Source organism: Lepidochelys kempii, chromosome 10 (assembly GCF_965140265.1).
Source record: "Lepidochelys kempii isolate rLepKem1 chromosome 10, rLepKem1.hap2, whole genome shotgun sequence".
Classification (NCBI taxonomy): Eukaryota; Metazoa; Chordata; order Testudines; family Cheloniidae; genus Lepidochelys; species Lepidochelys kempii.
This window is the reverse complement of record NC_133265.1, coordinates 12764305-12790623: the sequence shown is the minus strand read 5'-3', so window position 1 is coordinate 12790623 and position 26319 is coordinate 12764305. Positions and strand designations below refer to the sequence as shown.

At 48.2% G+C, this 26319-nt stretch overlaps 3 protein-coding genes across 10 annotated transcripts in view; 1 reads left to right on the top strand and 2 right to left on the bottom strand.

The window, feature by feature from the left end:
* Nucleotides 1-3699, bottom strand: part of LOC140918192 (lysosomal alpha-glucosidase-like) — a 28793-nt gene extending 25094 nt beyond the window's left edge. The window contains exon 1 of the mRNA XM_073362020.1: nt 3603-3699. The gene's annotated coding sequence lies outside the window, so the exon portion shown is untranslated. The remainder of the gene's footprint in view (nt 1-3602) is intronic.
* MAFK (MAF bZIP transcription factor K) lies at nt 168-17032 on the top strand. Of its 5 annotated transcripts, none has more exons than XM_073362029.1 (4): nt 168-368; nt 1864-3554; nt 10921-11000; nt 12296-17032. In XM_073362029.1, the coding sequence occupies exons 3-4, from the start codon at nt 10965-10967 to the stop codon at nt 12728-12730; spliced, it is 471 nt and encodes a 156-aa protein (XP_073218130.1). In that variant the 5' UTR covers nt 168-368; nt 1864-3554; nt 10921-10964; the 3' UTR covers nt 12731-17032. The 5 variants fall into 5 exon arrangements, with proteins under 5 accessions (XP_073218130.1, XP_073218131.1, XP_073218132.1 ...); XM_073362031.1 differs by lacking the exon at nt 168-368 and adding an exon at nt 376-685; XM_073362030.1 differs by lacking the exon at nt 1864-3554.
* Nucleotides 11365-26319, bottom strand: part of TMEM184A (transmembrane protein 184A) — a 35218-nt gene continuing 20263 nt past the window's right edge. For 3 of the 4 annotated variants that reach the window (XM_073362024.1, XM_073362026.1, XM_073362023.1), the window contains exon 10: nt 24197-26198. In XM_073362024.1, the coding sequence (XP_073218125.1) occupies nt 25948-26198 (251 nt within the window). In that variant the 3' untranslated portion in view covers nt 24197-25947. Of the gene's footprint in view, nt 11573-24196; nt 26199-26319 lie in introns of those variants that run through there. The other variant, XM_073362027.1, reaches the window with a different exon arrangement.

The following is a 26319-nucleotide window of genomic DNA, read 5'->3' as shown; positions in this document are numbered from 1 at the left end:
GCCCGGCCCCTCCCCCACCCTCCGACCCCTTCCCTCTGCGCTCTCCCGCCCCGCCTGTCTCCACTCCGGCTCCTCCCCCTGCCGTATCCGCGCTCCATGAATGAACGCGGTGGGCGCGGCCAGACGACGCGCACCGACGAGGGGGCGTGGCCAGATGACGCGAGGCGTGAGGCGCGATCCCGGAAGCGGCCCGGCCCCTGGTTGGTCGGCTCCGGGGCGGGGGGGGCCCCGCGCTTGTTGTTGTTCCCGGGACTCGCACACACAGGGAGGGCGGCTGAGAAGCGCGTCCCCGCCACCATTCCCCCGCGCCGCGCGCGTCCCCGCCTCCACCGCCACCTCCCCCCCCCGGGCGCTCCTGACAGGCCCAGGTAAGACGCAGCCCCCGGGGTGCGGCCGTCGGGTCCGGCTCGGCTCGGCTCGGCGGGGTGGGGCAGGGTCCGGCCCGCGCGGAGCCCTCGAGCCGGGCAAGGAGCGGCCGGGCACTTTGTAGCAGGAGCTGGAAATTCGCTGAGTCATCATCGCGTGGGACACGTGGTGTCTGTCCACCCCGTTCCGGGCCGGGCCGGGCCGGGCCGAACCGGACCGTGGTGCCGCGTCCGGCTCCGCGCCGGGGGCGGCGGCGGCTCTCACACACGTGGCTGCCCCGGACGGGGGCCCCACCACGCGCTCGGCGCGGGCGGGCGGGGTGAGAAGCGGGCGGGGGCGCTGCGGGGTGGGGGGCGCACTGCCATGGGGCGCGCCGGCTGCGAGGGGAGGGGCAGGAGCCGGGGTGGCTCTGACCAGAGGGCAGTGGGGCTCCGGGTGGGGTGTGAGAAGTGGGGGCCGGCCGGCTTGGCATTGGGGGGAGGGGCTGGGTGCATGGAGTGTGGCACGAGGGCGAGAAGCGGGATCTGGGCCATTAATGAGGCTTGGTGAGGGGTCGCGGATGCTGCCCCCTTCTCCCGGGGATAGGAGGGGAGACGAGAAGGAGCTGGATGACAGTAGGGAGGGTACCAGGAGCATTTGAGGGGCAATCATGGCTCATAGACTGCAGGTGGCACAAGGGTCTTGGGGAGAAGAGTGCAGAAGTATATGGGATTAGCACTCTCCTGGTGGGACTATGTCAATGGGGCATTGGAGCAGGAAATCTGAGCAGAGAGGAGAGGTGAATGGAATGGATCAGAAAGATTGGGAGGGTCTTAGGATCAGAGTTTCCGGCAAGATGAAAAGTGGAGTCTGAAATGGTCTTTTAACTAAGGAAGGGGTGCCTGGCCAAAGGGGCATTGGGACAGGAGACTTTAACTAGGCCAGAGACCCCAATCCCCCGCCTATCCTCTCCAGTCTGGAATAGGGGAGAGAGAGCGCCTGGGCAGGCATGAAGGAGAGTAGAGAGGGATGGTAGTTGGGAGTGAGGCTATGTCTACATGGCACTTTGGGCATTAAAACTTTTGTCGCCTAGGGGTGTGAAAAGCACCGGTGTGGACAAACCGATTTGTCAGTGGGAGAGCGTCTCCCGCCGACTAAACTACCACCCCTCGTTGGAGGTGGTTTTATTTTGTCCTCAGGAGAGCTCTCTCCTGGCAACAAAGAACAGCTTCACTGCGTACCTTACAACGGCGCGCCATTGTAAGGTGCGCAGTGTAGACATAGCTGGAGTGAACACAAAGCCTGAAGGGAGTTAATGTTTGGGCTGGAAGGATTGCATCCACTAGAACAGGCTGTAGTGTTAGCAAGCTGTATGATTCAGCAAAGCAACTTTTCAGTTAAATCCTTCTGAATTTAGATAGTGCTGCTGGCGTAACGGCTCCAAGTTGTGATGCTTTTTCTGAATTTAGCATTTGTGCATAGCTCATCTCTGAATGATTTTATTCTGTCCCCTTAAAGAACCCATGCAGCCGCATCATCAAGCATTCGAATGACATGCAAAGGAATCTCTATGCATGCATGTTGGTGGCACACAGGAAGTACCTGAGGAAGGGCAACTGCTAGAATTCAGATGCTCCTGTGAACCCTACTACTACTACATTAAAGGAAACTGCACATCCCTAGATACTTTTGTAATTCTTTGCATTGTGTTAACCATGACAAATGAACACACCTTCATGTGACCTCTTGGGGTGTTGAAACCCTGTGTAAGGCACATGTTGCGTAATCACCTGCTCCACATGGCCACCCATGAGACTGAAAGAGCCTCCTGGTTTAGACATGGTTGTAGTAACATAAGATGCCTTGCATTTTGAATCAGAAATGGCCAGCAGTCCTCGCTACGGACAACTGGCATGTTTTCTATCACTGGGAAGGCCAAAAGCTTAAGCAAGTGGAGGAGGGGACTCTGTACCCACATTGTAGTGGTGGTTCTCATTAGCTTGTGCCATAGGACAAGTGTACAGATTGTCTAATTTTGAATGGTTCTTGAACACGGTTCTAGCAAACCGTGCCCTCTGAATCGGAGTTCTAAATATGACTGACTTTGAAATGTAAAGAGAGCATTGAGAATTCTGGGTAAAATCAGTATGGGTCCACAGTTCCGAGTGGAGCAAGGAGGATCTGGAAACACTGATAAGCAGGCATCCCTACTACTGGCAGTTTGCATCTCGGTGGTCTTTATCCTCCCTACAAAATACATTAGTTTGCTTAGAAAAGAGGTTTTTCTGGGCTAACAGTAATATTCTGTGCTGATGTGAGAAATGCAGGTTTGGTTTCCTGCTCCACTCTTTTCCTAGACTGGCTGAGAATGGGGATTCCGAGGATGCAAAATGTTCCCCTCCTGAGCGGAAGGAGATGCTTATTAACAAACCCCACAATCCTTTAGATACATAGAGTTGCACGTAGTCTCATGTCTGGCCTTTGGCCTGATGAATATGACTCTGAGGAGGGCTACACCTGGAAAGGGGAAACATCTGAAAATGGTCTCCAGCAGTTCAGAGACCACACCCTTGATGAAGAGTGAGCGGGGAGGGGGACTTTAACATTCAGAGCATCTGCTCTGCGGTAGATTTGCCTGGTGACTGTGCAGGATACATCTGATCACTTTGGATTTTTAGACAGAGATGGTAAGGGTGGGGAAACCTTATTCCTCTATCTTCTTCAGACAGGGAAGGAGATGGCACAAGCTAGAGAAACATCCCTGCTGAGGGGACAAAGGAGGGGGGGAAGGGAGGTGTTCTGAACCTTAAAAACATGATTTAGTCAACTTTAGAGAGATCTGTTGCTGCTGCCAAGGGCCATTTCCTCTATCTCCCTCCCCACATTCCTCTGTGTGTTGCTTAGTGGAGAAGGGGCCCTGTTCTATGGATCCCAGCAGAAAACAGGCCAGGAGATCTCAAATTGGGAACAAACCCCTTTGGGCAAAGGGGCTTTACAGAAAATGGAAAGGGCTCCATTAATTGTCTTGACCTGTTTGCCCTCTGGGTAGCTCCTCACTAGAGCAAAGCTGGGTCTGCGAAGAAGAACAGAGAGGTAGTGAGCAAATGCTCCTGTCCCACACAGTGGGAAAACTGCATCCCTTTTTGTGGGATTTTGGGCCCTATGTCTTTGGAAAAGGTGCAGCCCTGCTCCCAACACCAGCCCAGCCGGTATGTTCCATTATGCTGCTGCCATGGCTTAGTATTTAATTTATTTACCTTGCTGCTTTCGCACTGATGGAGTCGTGCTTGTCGCCTGCTCTCTTTCTCTCCCCTTCCGTGTGTAAACTAATGCAGAGACGCCTGCCTCCTCTTGTCTCTTCCTAAAGATGATGGACACTTTTATTATCCAATGACAGTGCATAGTCTGGGCAGGGCTGAGGGGGAGGGAGAATTAACCCTGTGTGTACCTAAAGAGATTCTGCCCACTGTATTTTCCACTGAATGCATCCGATGAAGTGAGCTACAGCTCACGAAAGCTTATGCTCAAATAAATTTGTTAGTCTCTAAGGTGCCACAAGTACTCCTTTTCTTCAGAGAGAATGTGGAGGATAATTATTAATGAGGATATGGTTACAGAGTGCAGGGGCTGTGCTGGATCCAGTTAGCAGGACCCTTGGCAAAATTTGTCAGGGCTTTGCTCTCACACTTTGGCTTAATTGTGCTAAATGTTCTTTGAAACGTTAGGGTTAATGCAGACCCCACCGCAAAAGTGCAGCATCTAAAAAATATGGAAGCAGAAATCCGCAAACTCTGTTTCTAGTGTCTGAGGGCTGTGCACTTTGCAAGTTTCCCCTAATTCTGTGCCTTAGCCTCCATTGTTTTTGCAACAGATTGGCAGACTTAGACATTACAAAATGTATGTCTTTATTGAATTAACTGTAAACGATTGGTTCAGTCTACATTGTCAGTCAGTGTTCAGGTGCTCTATTGAAAACGTGTAACTATATTGGAAGTTTGAGAACTGAAGGTGGGACGCCTGGGGCTTTTGGTGGCTGAAATGGCATGGTGTGCAGTTTTGTTTTGATTTTTATCCCACAAACATACCTGTACTTTGAGTATTTCGTAGCTAGATGCCTGCTAAAACAGTGCTAACTCTCTGTTATCAAGAAATCCCAAGCTCAGGACCCTATTGAGATGAATAAGCCTCTCGCTTTTTGCTGAGCGATTGTTTCAGGCTGTCTAAAGCCTCAGGCAGGTAATACTGCATTGGTTCATGTTTGGAAGATGTTCTTGTGACTGTAAAGCCTGGAAACTCTCCTTAATGAAAGCCATGATCCTGCTGCTCAGTTCTGAAGCAAGAGGTAGATCTGCAGCAAATTCCACTGGCTTGCAACATATGGGACACTGCATAACAGTACTGTTATCTCTCCTCCTTGCTAACTATCACTATATAGGCTGAGAAAGATGTGATAGAATAGTTGGAGCATAGGATGACAGAGCCATAAATTCATAAATCCTAATCCCAGTTCTGCCATTAAATCCCACTGTGGCTGTGAACAAATCACTTCACTGTGCTGGGCCTCAGTTTCAGTGTCTGTAAAATGGAATATTTATTTGCCTCTGGAGCTGGTGTGAGATTTAACTGATATTAGTAGAACATTATTTATCACTATATTTTATAAATGCACATGAAATCAGAGCTCTGTACCCTCTTTATATCAGAAGCTGTCTGCAATACATCTGACCTCAGTAGCTCCCAGTCTCCCCTCCCTGAAACTCCAGGGTCTCTGTAATGTGACACACAGGCACGCTCTCATGATACCCTGAATCCTCTGCTCTGTAACCACAAGGGCTCTGCAGCATCTGACTCAGTTGTTTACTAAACCACTGAAGACTGTCTGATCCCTGTCCAGGCTTCCCCAGAGAGAGCCTCAGAGTCCTGTCCTGACAGCAGTCTGATTCAGTCTGAAGGTTTCTGAATCTGTTCTTTGCTTCTGGATGCTGGTTCTGATCCATAAGCGAAATGGAAAGCTGGTTAGCTGGGTGAGTGTTCTTGTGTAGCTTCTCTCTAGAACAGTAAACACAGTGACTCACCCCTCCTGTGTGTCTTCTGTCCATTCACATAGAAGTTATTGCCTCATGTATGCTTGCTCTCTGTGTGATTCACATCATCCGTGTATCCTTCTCCCCTTCTCTGTTACAGATGAATGACAAGTGTCAGTCTGCCTCTCAGTGTGTGTGAGGATTGATAGAGCAGGAGGAGGACTTGTGAATGATGGAGGGAAAGATACTCTCTGCATTCCACACTGCAGTGTCTTGGAAATCTATGCTATGTCTCCAGGGGACGGAAGCACAGGGCTTAGGGTTTAAGCATCTGTCATTCCCTCACCTGTCAGACCTGATGTCCTCCTTGGTGGATGTGTCATGTGGCCAGCTTTGTAGGCATGGTTAACTGACGTGACCATCTTGCAGGTACGGCATGTGGAGGTATGACGGTAGGGATTGGGTAAGTGTGCTTTTCACTGGATGAGAACAGTTGTCAAATTGAAATGCTCTGCAGGGGCCAGGAATAGCGTGGCTATTCAGCTTCTCACAGCAGCAGCCAGGGCAGTCTGTCTGGCCTCTGGCATAAGGGCAGGCTGTTGGCTATGGATTACTCATTCATGGTGACTAGCCACACTCCAGCTCCAAGTAGCCAGCCTTTTAAATCTTAAAAGAGACTTACAGGCAGAAGCAGGAAGAGCCAAGAGTTGAAAATAGCTTGTGGATAAACGGAAAGTTTGGGTAAGTCACAGAACAATTTCATTGGAAATGATCTAGCTGGATTTCAGTATGGCTGGACAGGGTGTATTCCTAGCATAATCTTCTGTGCTTAATTGAGACTATTGATGATTAATTGTCAGATAAAATTGAGAATTCCTTCCTGCTTAAACTGTACGCCTCTGTCTGCTCCTTAGGAGGGGAAAAGTTGTTGCAGGTTTGGGGTGAGGGTCATATAGTCTCATATTACTGTACGTGCTGCTTCATGTGTGAATGGAAGCTAAAGAACTGTGGTGCTTCCTACTGGATAATTTATGTCCTTGCCAATGCTCCCTTTTGTACTAAAATGAGTTTTAACATCCAAGGCTATGTATGAACTACAAACAAGTGCATCCATGGCTGCTGTTAGCTACACAGTGACTGCTGGTATCTAACCCCATCCTTTGAAAAGTGCTTTGGAGCACTGGAGTGTGAAAAGTGCTATTCAGACCAAATTCTGATCTCATTTGCTGTGCTCTTCTCACACAGCAGTGCTGCCCCACCTCATCCTACTAGTAAGGGTTGTCTTGGTTGAGTGGGTGGGGAAGAGGAGAGCCCCAAAGGAAAATAGTGGGTATTGCAGTGTGTGCCAAACTGAAACCATCAAATGTGTGATCCTGGGCTGAATAAGAAGAGCACTTCAAGCTCTCATGAGGATCCTGTAAGTCAGATCAGAGCCATCTGGGGGTCAACTGCAAGGGTGTTGACAGAAGTGGGGCTGGATTTCCAATTAAGCACAGTAGGCACGTGCCTAGGGGCGCAGGCATTCTAGGCGCAACTTACCTCTCTAAAACTGTGTGCAAGATGAAGGTCAGCTGTGGGTGGGGGTGCTGAAGATGCTGTGCCCTAGGAGCACATAAGGTGTAAATCCGGCCCTGGACAGAAGTGCTGTGGGATAACCTTATAATAAAAACACTAGCACTGTGGTTCTTTGTATACTTCCAATAAAAACACTTGTTTTTAAATATAAATGAGAAACACAACCTTATAGAAACACTTGTCCCTTTACCAAGGGCATAATAATACTTAGTACATATTTATATATCACTCAGAAATGTGCCATGCGGCTTACAGAATAAAAGTTGTAACGGTCCCTGCTCCGAAAAGCTTGAAGTCTAACTTGAGATAGGAGGCTGCAAATGCAGTTAACAAGGAATAGGGAAAGAAAATGTTTATCGTAATAAGATCACACATTTATATAGAGCCTTGCAGACACCCCTATAAGGTATGTGCACTGGACACCATTAAAAATTGAATGTTTGCAGCACTGTGTGTACCTTTTTACTAACGGGTTTTCTGGGTTTTTTTTCAGTCTGTGTACAGGAAATGCCACATACTATAGTGTATTTAACCACTTGTAGATGATAAATAGCCATAAACAGCACCAACTGTGTAAGTATTCCCCACCCACCCCCGCTATACAGATGGGGAAATTGAGTCAGAAGTTAAGTAACTTGCTCGAGGCCTAAGAGTGCATAATTGTCTGTCAGGGTTACAACCTAATTCATGGTACTAAGTCTTGTTCAGACCACACCACGTGATGATCACCGGCATAAAATAAATTTATCGTGGGATATTCAGTCACTCGAGTGATCCTGGTGCTTTTAACAGTACTATATTAAACTCTCAAGTAGGAGTCTGTTCTCAAATAGCAGTGGACCTTGACTCCAATGTCTGTGTTTGAACCAGTATTTGAGAATTGATGCTTATGCAAGAACCAAATTCCTGTGTGGGGTCGTCTTCCAGATGCTGATTTTTGCTTATTATTTACAGGTAATCTAATGACTGCCACCTATAACACTTGTAACAACCTGGGCCCTTGTTAAATTGTTGTGTGCACTAGAGCGCCTGGTCTGGTACCAAACATGGAGGAGTCTAGGACCTTCCTCTGAGCAGTGTGGAATGTAAATAGAGATCCCTTCAGCAGACATCCAGCACAAAGCAACAGGTGACCAGAAGGGGGGTTCATCACACAGAGACGCAGGAGGCTTTTAAAAATAAGCAGAGTTACTTTGGGTGGCAGACTACCCCCAACAGTGATCCCCGGGGAAGTCTCCACCCTCAGCACTTGCTTTCCACAATATTCCACATTTCTTCCCCTCTCTGAGCAGCCAGTGGAGTGTTCAGTTTTTCCATCGACTGGTGTAGAAAGTGCTTTGAAGACTCACTGGGTGAGGATCAAAAGCCTTTTTGTGTAATCGGTGGGTGTGACCGAGTCATGTTCTGCCCCCTCCCCCCTTCCTTTCTTGACTTCCCTTTTCCGTTTTCATTGGGCCAGGTGCCGGGTGTGCCCCTTTCCTTGCAGGGATTGGGGGGTTGCGGAGGGAAGGAAGGAAGGGTTTCTGGGTCTGTGGGAATGTGAGCTCTAGCTCTCCAACTCTGTAAACAGCTGGTGACTCACTGCATAGCTATGGCACCAAGTGACTGCCAGGCCTGAGGCTGTGTGTGCGCGCGCAGGCGAAGAGAAGGGGGTGCAGTGTGTTTTCTTTATACATGGGCAACTCGCTGCTCCTTTTACTCCTTAGGGCCATTTGGCCAGGTCTGGGAGCCCTTCCTTCTTCCTGTCTGTGCTTATGATGTGTGTTTGTGTCTCTGGCTTGAGCAGGAGCATGCTCCTGCTAGGCGTAGTTAGTGAATACCAACTGTGACTGGGAAGTGAGGGAGAGGAGAACTGCAAAGGGGGAGAAGTGATGTCTGGACAGATGTCTGCGTGTGAGAGAGAAGACTCAACCCTCCCTCAGGCTTCTTAGTTGTGCTGCAAGTTTTGTATTTCACATAGAAGAGAGGTCAGACTCCAGCTTCACACCCATCCCTTTTCCCCCTCAGTAAGTGGTGAGGTGCCCTCCCAGGTGGGTTTGTGCTACTCAGTCCATGATGAATAATGACCGTTTGTCCAGGGCATTTTTAGTGGGCTTTGCTGAGTCTGCTCCTGCTGCCGGGGAGGAGGTGAGAGTAGCTGGCACTGCTGTGAGGATGGGGTGTAATACGACACAATGCACCACCCTGTGTGGTGCCGCACAAAAGACACTGCGTACCAGTCGCTTTAAGTGGCCCATTCATCATGAAGCGTCTCTCGCTGGTCTGGCTCGTGTACTGCGTGATAGGAGGCAGTCGGGTGGGGGCGAGACATGCAGATGGAGAGATACTATCTCTGTCTCAGGCTGACAAAGAGATGAGGTGCTTTATTGAAAACATTCTGCAATCCAGGGAAATGGTTTTACTTTGTGATTTTGTTCTTTGTCTTTCCTCTCCCTCAATTGTGTGCATGTCACATGATGAAGTATCTTGACTGGTACAATTCAAGCAAAAGCAGCCTGAACTGAGACAGCCTCCTTTACCCGCACAACTCCCTGTCACCTCCTGCACCCCACTTTCATATGCCCTTGGACCTCCCACCTCCAGGGTTGTTTGCAGATATGAATGAGTTTGTTTACTCTCTGACGACCTCATGATGTCTTTTCACAGACATGACCTGAAGTCATCATTGCTTTTGGGCTTCTCTGTTTCCATGGTTACTGGCTCAGGGTTGGCTACTTTCCCAAGGTCACCATGGCAACTATCAGAAGGGAATCATGCTTGGGATGCTTTGGCTGTATTTTTCATCAATGATTAGAATGTGTGACACGATGCAGACGTGGAAATGGGATGGGGAGGGGGGCAGAACTCCCGCCAGACAGTCTGTGTGTTCTGTACACCCAGCACCACTGCAGCCTTTGAAATCCACTCCAGCTGCTCCTTGGGAGGGACAGACTCTGTGTCGGAGCTGGAGCCCTCGCACCCTCCCCAGCTTGTGTAGCCAAGATGCTGGGGAAAGTATAGGCAGATGCTGTGATGTCACAGCTGCAGTGCCCTCTTCTGTGGTAGGTACATCACGAACAATCACTCTGGCAATGTCATCTCTCCAACTTGGTGGGTGTGAAGGTTCTGGAACAAGGTCCCCCTGGACGGATTCTCTAAAGCCCTGATTGAAGGGGAGAAGTTAGCAGCGAAGGTGAGAGTGAAGGGCAGCTTCTCAGCAGAGGACATTCTTTGTCAATGGATACTCCTCTAGGAATATCAGACAGGTGACTTCTCGCAGCCTTAGGGTGAGACATGAAGCAACAGTCCTGATCTACCAGGAGGCACAGAAACTCGCCCCGTGTCTTAATAATCGGTTTTGCCTGCTTTTTTAAAAGTGATATATTTGCGGTGTCTGGGGCTAAGGGTTAGTAATGGAATACCTTTCTTCCCCAGGCTGCTGGTTCAAAGCCAATCCAGGTCAGTAATGACCAAAATGGGAGGGGAGCGGTGGCGGCGGCGTTCCTGTCTGGTGGCTTTTTCGTGTCTTTTGTGAAATGAGTTGATAGTCTTAGTCCAGTCCCTAACGGCTGGATCTGTATATCTCAAAACCCTCCACAGGGCAGATGAAGAACTGACCGGCTCATGGAGACTGAACTCCCCTCTAGCCCTTAGAGGTGAGATAGCACATTGCCACAGTAGTGTATGGTAGCCAGCACAATTGCTACTTGAGGATGGAATCCAGTATTCATCTACTTCCTCGCACTTTTTCTAAGCAAAAATATTACCAAGAATTTAAAACAAGCCCCATTTAACTTCAAAAAACCAAAACAAGCTGTATTTACATGTGGCACTTGCTGGCAATACAAAGAAGACCCTCCCATACGTGGCTGGAGGAAGACACTCCTCTCTGAATCCTTCTGGTGGTCCTAAAGGTTGATGGGTCACTATGTCTTGAATGTTGGGTCTGTTTCCTTCCCTATTCCCTTTGAAAATCCTGTTGTGTTGTTTTTTCCAGTTGCAATTTCTGACCAGTTCTGTCCAGGAGACCGTGCCCAGGTTATGACGACTAATCCCAAACCGAACAAGGCATTAAAGGTAAGGCTGTGGTGGGAGCCTGGCTGAGATGATTCTGGGTAAATGGGATGGGGTCAAGGAGCCATGCCGATAGTGTCAAAAGCCATTTATTCTCTGTGGGGTTCTGCTTGCAAACTAGTGTGTCAGAATGCTTCTTTGGTATCAGCCGGGAAGCACTTGGGAAGAAAGGATAGAGGGGCACTGATGATATAATGGGGGGCGAGGGGGGAAGACAAGAGTCTCCGGGATTGCGCATAGACCAGAGTGTCTGTGTTGGTATTAAGGAGACATGTCTAACCAGGCGGGGGTTGAGGTGTATTGACAGCATCGCGAAACGTATGGTCTGCGGGTGTGAGAGACTGCTGCTACTAGGGGCCCATGCACCTTGATAAGGAAGCTGCAGATTTGCAGAGGTCTTACCTATAGATCTGAGTAGGCAGTGAACTCCTCATAGACACACTTGCCTCATGGCTTCGATGGCACATTTGCTGATGAGCCTGTTAGAAATCCCTTCTAGTGTCTTGAGTCTCTCTTCCAGGTGCCCTGCATTCTCTGTAGACGTTCTTTTTACCCCTTTAAAGTTCTGCAAATAACTATGGATAAAAAACAAACAAATAACCTCTTAAAGGTTGAGAGAGGGAGAGTTTCTCTGTCTGCCTCATCTAACCTCCCTGTACCGTGGCCCAGTAAATGGGCCTGCAGCCTTACCACTTCAGGATGTGGTCTTATGAGCTAAATAGGGTTGGGTTTGGATAGTATGTGGATGGGAGACCTTCAGAAAAGAAATGCACAAGGTGCAGGAGGTGGCGGTGTTTGTTTTGGGTCAGTACTGACCCAATGCCTCAGCATAATCCTGCAAGGCACTGTGCTGCTGGAGATAAGATGAAAAGCTATGGTCCTGACCCCTTGCGATAAAGATCCTGTGGCACGTTTCAGCTCAAACAATTTTACTCCAGTCTCCCTAAAAGTCTCCTTGTAGTTTTATCTGGATAAGAAATCCATTGCTGTATCCCCCTGCAAATGGCTGTGTAATGTTCTAGATATTTTCTGCCAACTCCCATCACAGTGGTTTGTACGCCCTGAAGATACTATGCTAAAATATCTGCCATGTGCCACTGAGTGGTGGCTGCATTTCAGTGGTATGAATAGCCTGTAAAGTGCTTTGGGATCATTCTGTCTGGAGAGGTGCTATACGAATATAGTTACATTACTGCAGGGTAGCATAGTTGCTTTCTTGCTTTAGCCAGGATGGCTGCTTAATACCTGGTCAGGTTGCTTGCTGTTGACTGTTATCTCTGTGAAATTGATGCTTGTAGGTAAAGGAGGAGTCGGGAGAGAACGCCCCAGTGCTGAGTGACGATGAACTCGTGTCAATGTCCGTCCGGGAGCTGAACCAGCACCTGAGGGGTCTCACGAAAGAAGAGGTCATCCGCCTGAAGCAGCGGAGGCGCACGCTCAAGAACCGGGGCTATGCTGCCAGCTGCCGCATCAAGCGTGTGACACAGAAGGAGGAGCTGGAGAGGCAGCGGGTTGAGCTGCAGCAAGAGGTGGAGAAGCTGGCCCGAGAAAACAGCAGCATGAAGCTAGAGCTGGACGCCCTGCGCTCCAAGTACGAGGCGTTGCAGACCTTTGCTCGTACCGTTGCACGGGGGCCTATTACCCCGACCAAAGTCGCCACCACTAGTGTCATCACCATTGTGAAATCAGCTGAAATCTCATCCAGTTCTGTGCCATTTTCAGCAGCATCCTAGTGCCCTAGATGGGGGAACTAGCAGCCTTTCGGAGGGATGCGGAAAGGGCTCTTATGCACCGTTCCAGAGTCCTTGGTCACTTCAAGAATTGGCATTTTAACAATTCCTTCTCTTTCAAAAGTGCAAAAAAAAGAAAAAAAATCTACAAAGGGAATGTAACTGGCTGCTCCTCCGTGAACTTAGTGGTTCCAGGAAACTCTTGTGGCTGGGATTTGAGCTCTGTACCTAGTTTGAGCTTTCTCTTCCTCCTCTCCCTGCCTCCCCAACCCTCTTTAAGCTGTGGGCAGCTTCTCAATTGGGAGAAGATACTGGAGGAGCCTTCGTCGTATTCGTGAATGATGTTCAAGAGCCAGCTAACAGATGGACTGTCGAAATCTTGTGAGGTGAATGTATAGAGAAGAGTTTCCTTCAGTGGCATCCAACTCCTATTAAGAAGTTACCTCACCCCACCACCACCTTCATCTGTCATAGCAGTGGCAGAGAAATAAACTCTGAAGCAGAGTGCATTCTGCCATGCACTGCGGGGAGGAGAGGAGGGTTGGTTATACAGAGGGGTAATATGTTTGGGTCAGACCACACCAGTTAGGAAAAACCTTCCTGTCTTCAGCCCATACTGGTTACCAGTTTACATGTTTTAATGCACCCCATACCTGTGTGGCCTATAAAGCTAAATTGCAGCCTCCCTTATACAAAGCCAAGTCTACCAAGAGCTCCTTCCCCAGGATGTGCCTGTAAATTGGGTATATTTATGCAGTTTATTTCTTCCAGATGATCCACAGGTTTGTAATAGTGGCATATTCAGGGTTCCTTGACCCTCAAAGGAGGAAGGCACAGTAAAATTTAAGAAGGGAGGTATGTTGGGGGGCATAGAGAGAAATACTAAAGTATTGCTGGACTGAGGCAGAGTAGGTTGCCGTGTGGGGGAAGTTGTTCTTCTGGAAATCAGCCCTGTGGAAAGGTGTTTCCGTAGAGCATGCTAGAAAGATGTGTTAAAAACACTGAAGTAATGAGAGGGCCAATAGTACATGTGTAAGAAGATCAAAGCCAGCAGAGACTCCTGGATGACCGAGGTAGTGGTGGTTAAAGCCTTTGCCTGTTAGAACAGTAACCATCCCAACCTCAGGGGCCATGTACACTAGTCTTTGCCAACAAGAGATGGGGTATGGGATGCTGGGTGGAAGCTGAAAAGAAGAAAGATTCTTAACCTGATCTCAGTTATTAAAGCTGGGTTCCAAAGAGTAGAAAAACCTATAGTGTTTTGTGTTGGGAGGGTTGAGAGAACCTGTCTGAAGACAACCCTGAAACTCAACGTTTCTTGGGGGTGTGAATTATCCCGGGAGATGCATGGAGGGCAGGATTAGAATCGGTGGCTTTTGGGGGATAGTAAAATTGGGGTCGAGAAGTAGGGCTTATGGTTCTGAAGGACAGTTGGGAAGAGGTGGATCAGCAGTGGGCAGAAAAGAGGAAGCCAAAGGGAGAAGAGTCCACTCTTCTTTAACAGGACTGAAAAGACATTCTAAGTTTCTAGGTCAGATTGTAAATAACTATGTTCATGTTTGTGTGTTTGAAGTAGGAAAGAAAAGGGATTGCCTGGTGTTCCAGAGTAGGTCAAAGATTTGTGGGCTGTCAGATGCCTGTTCTAAAGCAGGTGAGAAGAGGTTGAGACTCCTGAAGTTTAAGGTGACTGGAGGAGATGGCTGATGTTCATATTCAGAAGAGTTTGGTAGATTCGTGTTCCAGAGTAAGGTACAAAGGAGAAGATGGAGAAAAATGATTGGTGTTCTAGTTTAACTGAAAAGGATAAAGGAAGATGCTTGTATCATTGAAGAGGACAGAAAATTAGCATCCTAGACCAGTGTAGGATACCGTTTGTGAAGTCATCTTGTGTCTTGAATAGCAAGAAGAATGCACAAGTTTAGTGAAGCTCTGTCTTTCTTCTAAAGACAAACACAAGTTGTTGTTGGCTCACTTTTATCCAGTTACTGGGAATCTCTGGGTTTCCCAAGAAGGTACTTAAGTCAAGTAGTTGGAGAGGCAGAACCTGATTCTCATTCAGTCCTAAACATCTACACTGATGACTTTACTGAGCCATAGAATGTGTAAGAGTAATGCTTCCTTGATGGCTTTTACCCCACCAGATTAATCTCCTCCTGGAGGAGGCAAACAGGAAGTTACCAACAAATATAGTTTGGATGGTATTTAGCTCCTCCACTTCCTTACCACCTCCTAACAGGCAGATTGATGTCCTGATACCAGTTATTGGCTCCCCCAGCAGAAGCTGAGGAAGAGAAGAGAAGACCCTTTTCATGTTCTGTAACTCAAAAGTATTTGGAAACCTTCCCAGATCTTTAAGGTGCCACCATTAATACAGGCAATGTTTAGATTCCTAGCACTGTTGGGATTTGAAAAGAGAAAAACAGAAAAATATCCGGTGGACTTGGAAATGACTGAATGTTCCCCATTTCTATAATAGCTCTATGAAAGTCTTGACATTCCTGAACAGATAAGACCACCACCCCACTACCACCCGGGGCATCTGTCACTGCACCAAGGAAATGAGATCGAGACAGGAGTGTAATGGGGAATTTATACGTAATTCTGTGGGGTTCTCTTGCTGTTGGAATGAGATGAGGACTAGATCTGAGTTCTTTGCTAGTACTTCCATTGTGGCTGAGCATTTTCCAGTTCTCAGAAGTGTGCCAAAGGCTTGTCCAAGTGATTGCTGATTTAGTGCTAGTAGGCGCGTAGTCTCTGATCACTCAATCAAGAATGAGACCTGGGTGTTATTAAAGCTGATACCATAACCATGGTAGGTAATCCATATTGGATATCCATAAGGACCACGTGGAAATATTTAAAAAGAGAAATAAATATATATATATATATATAAATATATTATATACATTTTATCATACAGATTTTTCGTAATTTTTTTTCCAAGTTTGATACTGTAAATCTTTACTAAAAGAAATTGCCAGTCCAGGGCTCCTTGGGTGGTGATTTGGGGGGACAGGAGGCATGCTGGCTAACTTCAACAGGTGGGTCAGAATTGCAAGGTAACCTAGAGGGAGTAACAATCTGAAAGCTGCTCACCACATTGGAGAGACAACTCCTTCTCCCTTCTTCCTCTGGGGTTTGTTTCTGTTCCGTCCTGCACTTGCAAGTCTGATGCCCAGGGCAAAAGCCACATGAGGGGAATTGGGCCAATGGTTGCAGAATCAGTAGGAGAGCCCTGTTGAAAAGGAGTGCTTATTTCTCTTCAACCCTCCTTCCACTTCCTGCTTGTCTCTCCTTATTGCAGTAACTAGGGCTCCTTTCTTGCCCCTCTTATCTTGTCACACCACCACTAGAGGGAAGCAACGAGCCTTAATTTCATGAGGATTAGGTTCCAGTTCTGAACCCAGGCCCAGAATTTTCCTCCGATACCCACCTGTGCATAGGAACCACAGTATGAAGGTGGGGACATTAGAAGCAGCCAGTGGTATGTCCCCAACCCACAGTTGGGGCGTTGTGGGATGTTTACATTGGGCAATAACAGGTCCTTCTTATCAGGGGCTTCTCTGTGCTCCTGTACGTGCATTTGTTGTGCTCCTGACTGGGAATAGTTTCCCACTAGAGAAGCATCGGAGCCCTTTGAAGCAAGTTAGCGTCTCTGCTCTTGCCCAGCTATATCTTCTGCCTGAGGAAACAACATTTAATGAGCAAAAGGGTTGTGCGTTTTGTAATGCCACATCTTTCTGGGACAGGTGAGGGAAGGCAGCAGGCAAAATGAATAATGGCTGGGAGGGGGCGAGGGAGTGGGAGTGGCAAGGTTTATGCATTTCTGGGATAGTGGGACATTCAAGCTACAGTGCGACTCAAAGCCTGAGGAGGAGGCATTTTTTCTCTTTCAGATCATTTAAACTTTGTCATGATTTCATTTAAAGAAAAAAAACTTTTGTAATGTGGGTTTGTTTTCCTTTGTCATCTGTACTTCAGTCTGCTGGGGTGTTTCTGTAGATGGTGGGTCTTTTGCTTTCTTTTTTTTTTAAATGGTAGATCTTCTGTTAAGTTTATCACCAACTCATTCTATCCTCTGTGGTTATTCAGTAATTTCATTTCAATATTTATTTTGCTGCTTTTTTTATTATAAAATAAATTATTGATATACCAAGTAATGTGGATTCCTGTTTGTAAGGCGTGTAGCCCTGTGTATGTGTCCACCATGGTCTCTTGACAGCCACAACGTAATTTATTGCTGTAAATTTAGCTGCAGTGACTGGTTTTTTGTACCTTTCCAATAAAGCATTTTCTGGTTTCAGAGTTGTGCTGGTGTATGGTCAGCATTTTGGAGCCTGAATTAATCTTCAGTAGAGCACTTTCCTTAACCTAATCTTTTATTTCAGCCTGTACGTTATATAGCTTGCTGGGGCCTGCTATTAAAAAAAAAACAAAAAACAATCCTTGCCTTTAAAAGCCAGGCTGGGCATGTGCCAGTGTTACTCTGCTAAGACCTGGTGAGGAGTTGTAGGAGACCCAGGTTTCTTGACCATGTAGCAACAAACTATTTACCCCAGTGCTAAGCTGCTGATTTGTCAACTCACCTCATCTCAAAGCCATGATTTAGGTGCTTCAGGGAGCTAGCGTGTACTCCACTCCCTTCATAACCAGCTTCCCCACTGACAATTTTTGGTGCCCTAGTCATTTTGAAGTGGCATCTGGTTCAGCATGTTCCCTGGCCCGCTTGCTTCAACTTTCATGATTCATCTGGAATTGACTCTGTGTGTGTGTGTTCGTTCCTCTGCACCAAGCTGCACTTTTTGCATACTCACAGTGGTCTCTAGCCATGCAGTCTCTACCTATAGTCAACAGGCATTGTTTGTACTTTGATGGGAAGAAGCCCCCCAGGAACCAGCATGTGCTACCACTGCAATAGGTTGTATTCTTCTTTCTCAGTCAACAGGGACCCAGTTAAAGTGCTGCCAGTACGTTAGCTGCTCTGCAAGACGGCTCCTATCCTGGAGAGCTCGCACCGTAGAACGGGTTTTCCTCAAACGTGTGTCCCCACCTTCCCTGTCTGTCTGTGACTACCTAAGGGCAGCACTTGCACCTGGGGAAAATATTTGATAGTTTAAACCTTCAATACGATGCCGGGGGGTGGGGGTGGGGTTTGCTTTCTTTTCCCCTTTCCCATCTGTTTCTCCAAACAGCTGGTACCCTAAGCACTAGCTGCCATAGGTCACAGACCACATTTTAGGAACTGCAGTTACAGAAAACAGGGTGATTGAGGGGGTCCCTTTTAATCCCTTAGTTCATTATTTGTAGGTAGCCTTCGGAGGGAGTTGAATGGAGGTTAGGCACGTGTTTAATAGACCAGGGCATTAATTAAAAAGGGGAGTTAAGGCAGACTTGATCAGAGGAGTACTAAAGCTGCATAGGAGCTTTAGGCCAGGATAAGCAGGTTAAACATGCTAGTGGATAAAGACACTTCAGTGGGGTGGCTGAGACACACGTGATGTGGCCTGAACGAGGAAGGCTTAGTTTTTGGTAAGACCCGATAGGAGCACTAGAGGAGTCAGAGTGGCTGGGGTGGTTGATGTAGAAGTAGATTCTCCCCCCACCCCCAAACTCCTCTTCTTCTGACCCAGCTGTTATGTTGTGAAGACAGGGACTAGATTCAGTGACCGTTCAGTGTAGGAGGAGGATGCAAGCCTGAGCGGATGGCTGCAACATTGAAGGAGTTAACTTCAGATGACCTAACTTGCCCCTGGAGTACCAGTCAGAAGTTCAGCTCCTGCAAAAGATAGACTAGTCCCTTCCCCTGAGAATTGCAGGGAAACTGCTACAACCTGCAGGAGAGAAGCTTCAGTAGAACAGGGATGGAAGGTAGCTGCCCTGCTCTGTAGGGACCACGCTGGCTTTTAGAGGAGTATAGCTCTCTCTCTGCCCCACTGTGGTAGTCCAATCATACAAAGCCACACCCAACTCTAAGCTTAAACTCCCTTAATTCTCTTGGTTTTGCTCTGTTTGTACAGTGCCTAGCACATAGTAGTGCTAGGCATGGACCAGGAGTGTGGCATGCTACCACAATCCTATATCCCTTCCCTAAAGAGCGTACAATCTAAATAGTGGGTATTCACCCACGAAAGCTTATGCTCCAATACGTCTGTTAGTCTATAAGGTGCCACAGGACACTCTGCCACTTTTACAGATCCAAACTAACACCGCTACCCCTCTGATACTTGACGCCATGCAAGGCACTGCATTTAGCCGTATGGACTGGAAATCCATCAACCTCATGAAGAAACTTGCACAAGTACAGACAGATACCATCTTCCTTTCCAAAGGCAAATGGATGGACATCATACCAAACGGACTGAAGGTGAAAAATCCATTGCTATCTACATACTGCACAGATCACAGTGAGAGATTATGTCACACGCTATCCAAGAAACTGAGGAACCACCTGATCAGCATCCTATACAGAAAACAGGAAAACATCAAAAAAGAGCTCTCCAACCTGGAAACTCATAAATAACCAACCTTCCATACAAACGGACTTTACTAAAATAAGACAGGAGATCTACATTACACACTTCCTCTCTACAAAGGAAAAGACTGTAAGCTGTCTAAAATCCTACTTGCCACATGGGGCCACAATAGTGGTACCCCTAACTCATCCAACAATATCGTCAATCTATCCAGCTACACACTCAGCCCAGCAGAAGAGTCTGTCCTATCTTGCAAAAAGAAAAGGAGGACTTGTGGCCCCTTAGAGACAAACACATTTATTTGAGCATAAGCTTTCGTGCTCACGAAAGCTTATGCTCAAATAAATGTGTTAGTCTCTAAGGGGCCACAAGTCCTCCTTTTCTTTTTGCAAATACAAACTAACACGGCTGCTACTCTGAAACCTGTCCTATCTTGGGGACTCTTTCTGCCCTGCCACCCCCACCAGCATGATACAGTTCTGCGGTGATCTGGAAGCCTTTTTCCGCCATCTCTGGCTCAAAGAATACTTTCAGAATAACACTGAACAGCACACTGATACACCGATACCACCCCCGCCAACAGCACAAGAAGAACAACTCCACATGGACGACTCCTGAGGGTCAAAATGACAGTCTGGACCTATACGTAGGATGCTTCCGCCGACGTGCACAGGCAGAAATTGTGGAAAAACAACATCGCTTGCCTCATAACCTAAGTCGTGCAGAATGCAATGCCATCCACAGCCTCAGAAACAACCCTGACATTATAATCAAAGAGGCTGATGAAAGGAGGTGCTGTTGTCATCATGAACAGGTCTGACTACCAAAAGGAGGCCGCCAGACAACTCTCCAATACCAAATTCTACAGGCCACTTTCCTCAGATCCCACTGAGGAATGCACTAAGAAACTGCACCATCTACTCAGGACACGCCCTACACTAACACAGGAACAAATCAACATACCCTTAGAGCCCCGACCGGGGTTATTCTGTCTACTACCCAAGATCCACAAACCCGGAAATCCTGAACACCCCATCATCTCGGGCATTGGCACTCTCATTGAAGGACTGTCCAGATATGTAGACTCTACTCAGATCTTTCGCCACCAGCACTCCCAGCTATCTCCGTGACACCACTGATTCCCTGAGAAAACTACAATGCATTGGTGATCTTCCAGAAAACACCATCCTAGCCACCATGGATGTCGAGACTCTCTACACAAACATCCCACACACAGATGGAATACTAGCTGTCAGGAACAGTATCCCTGATGATGCCACGGCACAACTGGTTGCTGAGTTCTGTGACTTTATCCTCACACACAATTATTTCAAACTTGGTGACAATATATACCTCCAGATCAGTGGCACCGCTATGGGTACCCGCATGGCCCCACAATATGCCAACATTTTTATGGCTAACCTGGAACGACGCTTCCTCAGCTCTCGTCCATTCACGCCCCTTCTCTACCTACGCTACACTGATGACATCTGGGCCCATGGGAAGGAAACCCTGGAAGAATTCCACCACGATTTCAGTAGCTTCCACCCCACCATCAACCTCAGCCTGGACCAATCTACACGGGGGGTCCACTTCCTAGACACCATGGTGCAAATAAGTGACGGTCACATTAACACCACCCTATACCGAAAACCCACCGACCACTATGCCTACCTTCATGCCTCCAGCTTCCATCCCAGACACACCACACGATCCATTGTCTACAGCCAAACACTGAGGTACAACCGCATTTGCTCCAACCCCTCAGACAGAGACCAACACCGACAAGATCTTCACCAAGCATTCTCAAAACTGATACACACAAGGAAATGAGGAAACAGATCAGCAGAGCCAGATGTGTACCCAGAAGCCTCCTGCTGCAAGACAAGCCCAAGAAAGAAACCAACAGAACTCCACTGGCCATCACAACAGTCCTCAGCTAAAACCTCTCCAACGCATCATCAGTGATCTACAACCCATCCTGGACAAAGATCCCTCACTTTCACAGGCCTTGGGAGGCAGGCCAGTCCTCCCCCACAGACAACCCGCCAACCTGAAGCATATTCTCACCAGCAACTACACACCACTCCATAGTAACTAACTCAGGAACCAATCCATGCAACAAACCTCGATGCCAACTCTACCCACATATCTACACCAGCGACACCATCACAGGACCTAATGAGATCAGTCACACCATCACTGGTTCATTCACCTGCACGTCCACCAATGTAATATACACCATCATGTGCCAGCAATGCCCCTCTGCTATGTACATCGGCCAAACTGGACAGTCCCTATGTAAAAAGGATAAATGGACACAAATCAGACATTAGGAATGGCAATATACAAAAACCTGTAGCAGATTTAAAGGTAGCCACCCTGCAGCAAAAAAACTTCAGGACCAGACTTCAAAGAGAAACTGCTGAGCTTCAGTTCATTTGCAAATCTGACCCCATCAGCTCAGGATTAAACAAAGACTGTGACTGGCTCGCCAAGGACAAAAGCAGTTTCTCCTCCCTTGGTGTTCACACCTCAGCTGCTAGAAGCGGGCCTCATCCTCCCTGATTGAACTAACCTCGTTATCCCGAGCCTGATTCTTGCTTGCATATTTATACCTGCCTCTGGAAATTTCCACTACATGCCTCCGACGAAGTGGGTATTCACCCACGAAAGCTTATGCTCCAATACGTCTGTTAGTCTATAAGGTGCCACAGGACTCTTTGCTGCTTTTATTAATCTAAACAGAGAAGGTGAGACAATAGAGGGAGCCAGGAACAGGGGAGAGCATAAGGGACTACCCCATCTCAGAGAGCATAAGGGAGCTGTAACCACACTTCTCATTATGCGCCTCGGGGGGTCCACTACCAAAACTGTGATGTATAAAGTGATAGGCAAATACCCCCTAGGACTTGAAAACGGGGGTAGCTCTTAACAAGGTCCGCTGTAGAGAATATCCACACACGGCTCTGGGTTTTAGATCCCTAGCCCTGGTGGGTAAAACACCAGTGGACTGAGCTGTAGTCCACCCCTTCTTTTGGAAGGGGCAGTAAAGGTACCCCAAAAGTTAGGAAGAAACAAGTCTTGCAGCTCTGGTAGTCATTGTCTGCAACAAGGTGCCCTCCCTGGAACCTGCCTCTGGCTTTCTCCAGTCACCAAGACACACTGGCCAAGCCTGGGGTTCAGCTCTAGATTCATCTAGGGCAGGGGTGGCCAACCTGTGGCTCCGGAGCCACATGTGGCTCTTCAGAAGTTCATTTGCGGCTCCCTTGTGTAGGCACTGACTCCGGGGCTGGAGCTGCAGGTGCCAGCTTTCCAATGCGCCGGGGGGTGCTCACTGCGCAACCCCTGGCTCTGCCACAGGCCCTGTCCCTATCCTTCCCGCCCCCTCCCCTAGAGCCTGCCATGCCCTCGCTCCTCCCACTCCCCCTCTGAGCCTCCTGCACACCAGGAAACAGCTGATCCAGAGGTGTGGGGAGGGAGGGGGAGGTGCTCCTCAGCGGGGCTGCCAGTGGGCGGGAGGCAGGGGGAGCTGATGTGGGGCTGCTGACGTATTACTGGGGCTCTTTGGCAATGTACATTGGTAAATTCTGGCTCTTTCTCAGGCTCAGGTTGGCCACCCCGGGAGAGGGGTTGTTTATTGGCATAAGAGCCTGGGACTCATCTGCGAGGAGAGGCAGCATTCTGTTTAAGGTGTTTCCTAGGTCTTTGTTCTCCATACATGTTCACCACTCTTTCAACATTGAAATTAGGTCACCCTAATGAAAGAGCAGCAAAGAGTTCAGACCGACCCCAATCATTGTATGCAGTGGGTCATGCCTGCTGTTTAGGGGCACAGCAGCCACGAGCATTCAGCCTTACACACAGGGCTGCTGGAGGCCGATGGCGCACTCTTGACTTTGGTGGTACATCAGAGCGCGTTCTTTGAGAACAAGAGCTGGCCTACACCTAATACATGAGGGCTTGGCCACGCTAGACCATTGTCATGGTCTGTAGCAGGGACTTGCACCTGCTGCCAATAGAGATGACTGCCCTGGAGTTCAGACTCCATGCAGGGATGTAAGTTTATATTCTTGTGCAAGTCTTTATCCTAGCACATTAGGCAAGTGCTTTAACAGCTGTGCTATAGTCACTTTTGCTATCTGTCCGCACCCCAGTGGTTGAAGCAACCAACCTCTGTCCCAGATCTGACATAATTACCCCCCAGCCAGCTGGGGTAGGGAAGGCCAATGTGTTCCGCTCAAGTGACTTCTTTGCTCATGTTGCTTCTTTGATGCCTGTGCTGTAAAACCGAACAGCTTTGTCAGTATCCGCACAGGGCACCTTGTCATGCCTGGCAGCTGCTCTCGTCACGGAGCTGGAGCTAGACCTAGACAGGCAGGAGAATGCTCCCACCCCTCCCAAGACTAGATTTGCTGCATGCAGGAGTCCTACATAAGGCTCTAGCTATACCTCCCAACAGGCAGCCTGCAGGAAGCCGCTTCTCCAGCTGAGGAGGCAGAAGCAGTGCTGGAGATAATCGGAGGGAGCCGCCAGACTGTCTCAGCTACACGCTGCTATTACAGTATTGCTATCACAGGCTTTCAGCGAGACGGGGAAGCTTCTCTGATCAACTCTGTTTACTACTGTCCGATCACTGCTGCCGAACGCTGCTCAGCCCAGTTTGAGGTTGGGTGTAACCTCTCTGACAACTCCAGAGCACAAGAAAGGAGGTAGAAGGGATGCAGAGGAGAGCACTGTGTTCTTCCAGCCTGGAAGAGGTGATGTGAAAGCCAGCGAGATGGGAGGACTCCCCATCAGAGCCAGGGCATCATGATACATTTTGTCCACGCAGGCATTCCTAGTGCCCCAGTTGCCATAGTGTCTAGAGGCCAATGCGATGCTTCTGAATTTATGAGCGTCAGTGTTGGATGGCAGAGAGCTGCTGGATCACATCAGAGACCCTCCCCGCCAGATGGGTAACAAGGCTTTGCCAAATGAAGCGCTCACTGGAGTGGTAATAGAAACATCCATTTATTAGGAAAAACAAGAACCTTATAAATAGTAAAATGCAGGATTGTTAAGTTACAATTTCCACTTCTCAGGCTCAAGGGATCTCAGAGCTGGGGAAATGTCAAGATTTTTTTTTTAAAAAGGGTCCACTTCTAAACCGAACCATAAGCGTTAACTGTACATTTATTACATGGCAGCAATTTGAGGCACTAGAGGTCCTTTTAAGACACACACAAACTGTCCCCTTCCCCCCCATGAAGTAAGACAAAGCGATGCCAACACCAAATGAGTTTCCAGCAGTCATTCTGGTAGGAGAGTGGGAGTATAGACTGAAATTAGTACGGTTGTCTTCAAAGATCTAAAATACAGGTCTGGTGGGATGTTATAGGAAGGTTCACAGAATGAGGTGCGCTATCTGCTGCTGTTCAGCAGAGGGGAATTAATCCAGCTGATCCCATGTTAGGACATTTGTCTCCCACAAATGGCATTGTGCAGGTCAACAGCAAGAGGACACAGGCCTATTTATATTTCACTCCACAACTATCCTAGAACAGAGCCACTCTGTCATTTAGGTTCCCACCTCTGTTCACAGAGAGGACATGGCCTCTTTTATAAAGGTGCCCGTGTGACCCTAACAATAGATTGGTATGTGATCAGTGTAACCCCAGTAGGGCAGATCTGGGCAGGGGTTTGCACGCACACTTCCCACAGATGGGTCTGTGGTATTTAATTTTTGTAAATAGTTCTGGTTCTCTCCAGTCTCGATGAAGCCAAGTGTAGGCATTAAAATAAAGCTATTTCTTAAATTTAAGGAGGGGAGCTTAATAGCAAATGTTTTCAAGAAGTATCATTTCCAGTAAGTGAATTCCTAACCCTGCCAGTCACAGTTGTGACAGTTCAATTCCCTGAAAAGCAATTTAATACACCCATTGGAATCCATTTCATTTTTGATCCACTCCAAGTGGATCATAGTCCTTTTAAGACACAAATAAAGAGGTTTCCCCCTCCCAGAAGCAGGACAGGTGGCAGCCGTTGAATTTCATTTTAGCCTCTTCTTTGGGGATTATTAAATTTTAGGCAGGTAGGTACCAGAAAATAGCTCATTCATTCTCCCTCCCTCCCTTTCCTACAAGACTCCTGAGATTCCCCCAAGTTTTAACCAAAATAAACTTTGGTAACTTTCAAAATGTCAGAGCAGGAGGAGATGTGCAGCTGACTTCCCAGTCTGCTCTTCTCCCCGGGGGCTTGAGAGCCGTTAGTCTTTTTACTTAGGCCAAGAGTCACTAGAGCAGAGTCATGGTACGCAGAGCAGTTCTCTTCCCCACCTTGCCCTTGTTCATCGGTGAGAGGACGAGCTGGACTCCAGCCTCCATCTTGCAGCACTCGTAGGAACTCTCAGGAGTCCTGGTTGCTTCCTGTCACATCATTCCCACAGCACCGATACAGATGCTTGTCGTGCATCAGAACACGGGCAGTGGGGCAGGTTGGTGGACAGGAACCACTGAACGACAAAAGTACAGGGGCCTAATGGGAATAGAGAAGAACCAAATCTCCAACATCAGCAGGGACAGGACAGCAGAAGTCAAGCACAGTTCAGCATCCTACCCCTCTCTGGTTCTTGCTTCTTTCCTTCCAAAACAGCAGCTGGTCTTGGCTTCTCTGGTCGAGATCTGTTGCTCTCTTTTGGCTCCAGTCAGATTGCAGGGACAATGCGGTTTTAAACATTGCCCGGGCCGCTGTCCTCTCAGCTCTCACCTACAGGTCATCGTCTGAGAGCATCAGCACTCTCTTCTCAATGGTTTTGCTTCTTTTCCTATTTTGCCCATCAGCTTGGGGTGCCGTGTGCCCAATCTGCCCAGGAGCTTTTGTCTCCGCCTCCTGCATGGACTGCTGAGTGTATTGCTGGTATGTGGGGGAGAAGTTGTGGATAGCATCCTGGACAATGTCCTGCGGGCTCATTGTCTCCTTCAGCCCGCTAGAGATGCTCTGCATTGGGGCCACGTTTGCTGAAAGCAGAGAGACTTGTTATGAGTGATCCACTTTTAAAAGGAAGTGCCTCGCTAGGCAAGGGAGATGGGAGGGCAGGAGGGACCAGACATAGAGGTCCTGAGCCTAGCGATGTAATAA

Bases quoted from the DNA above. Each gene is read 5' to 3' on its own strand.
- MAFK (XM_073362028.1), top strand. From the start codon at position 10,842: ATGGGTCACTATGTCTTGAATGTTGGGTCTGTTTCCTTCCCTATTCCC. The intron at 11,001-12,295 runs GTAAGGCTGTGG...TGATGCTTGTAG, and splicing joins AACCGAACAAGGCATTAAAG to GTAAAGGAGGAGTCGGGAGA.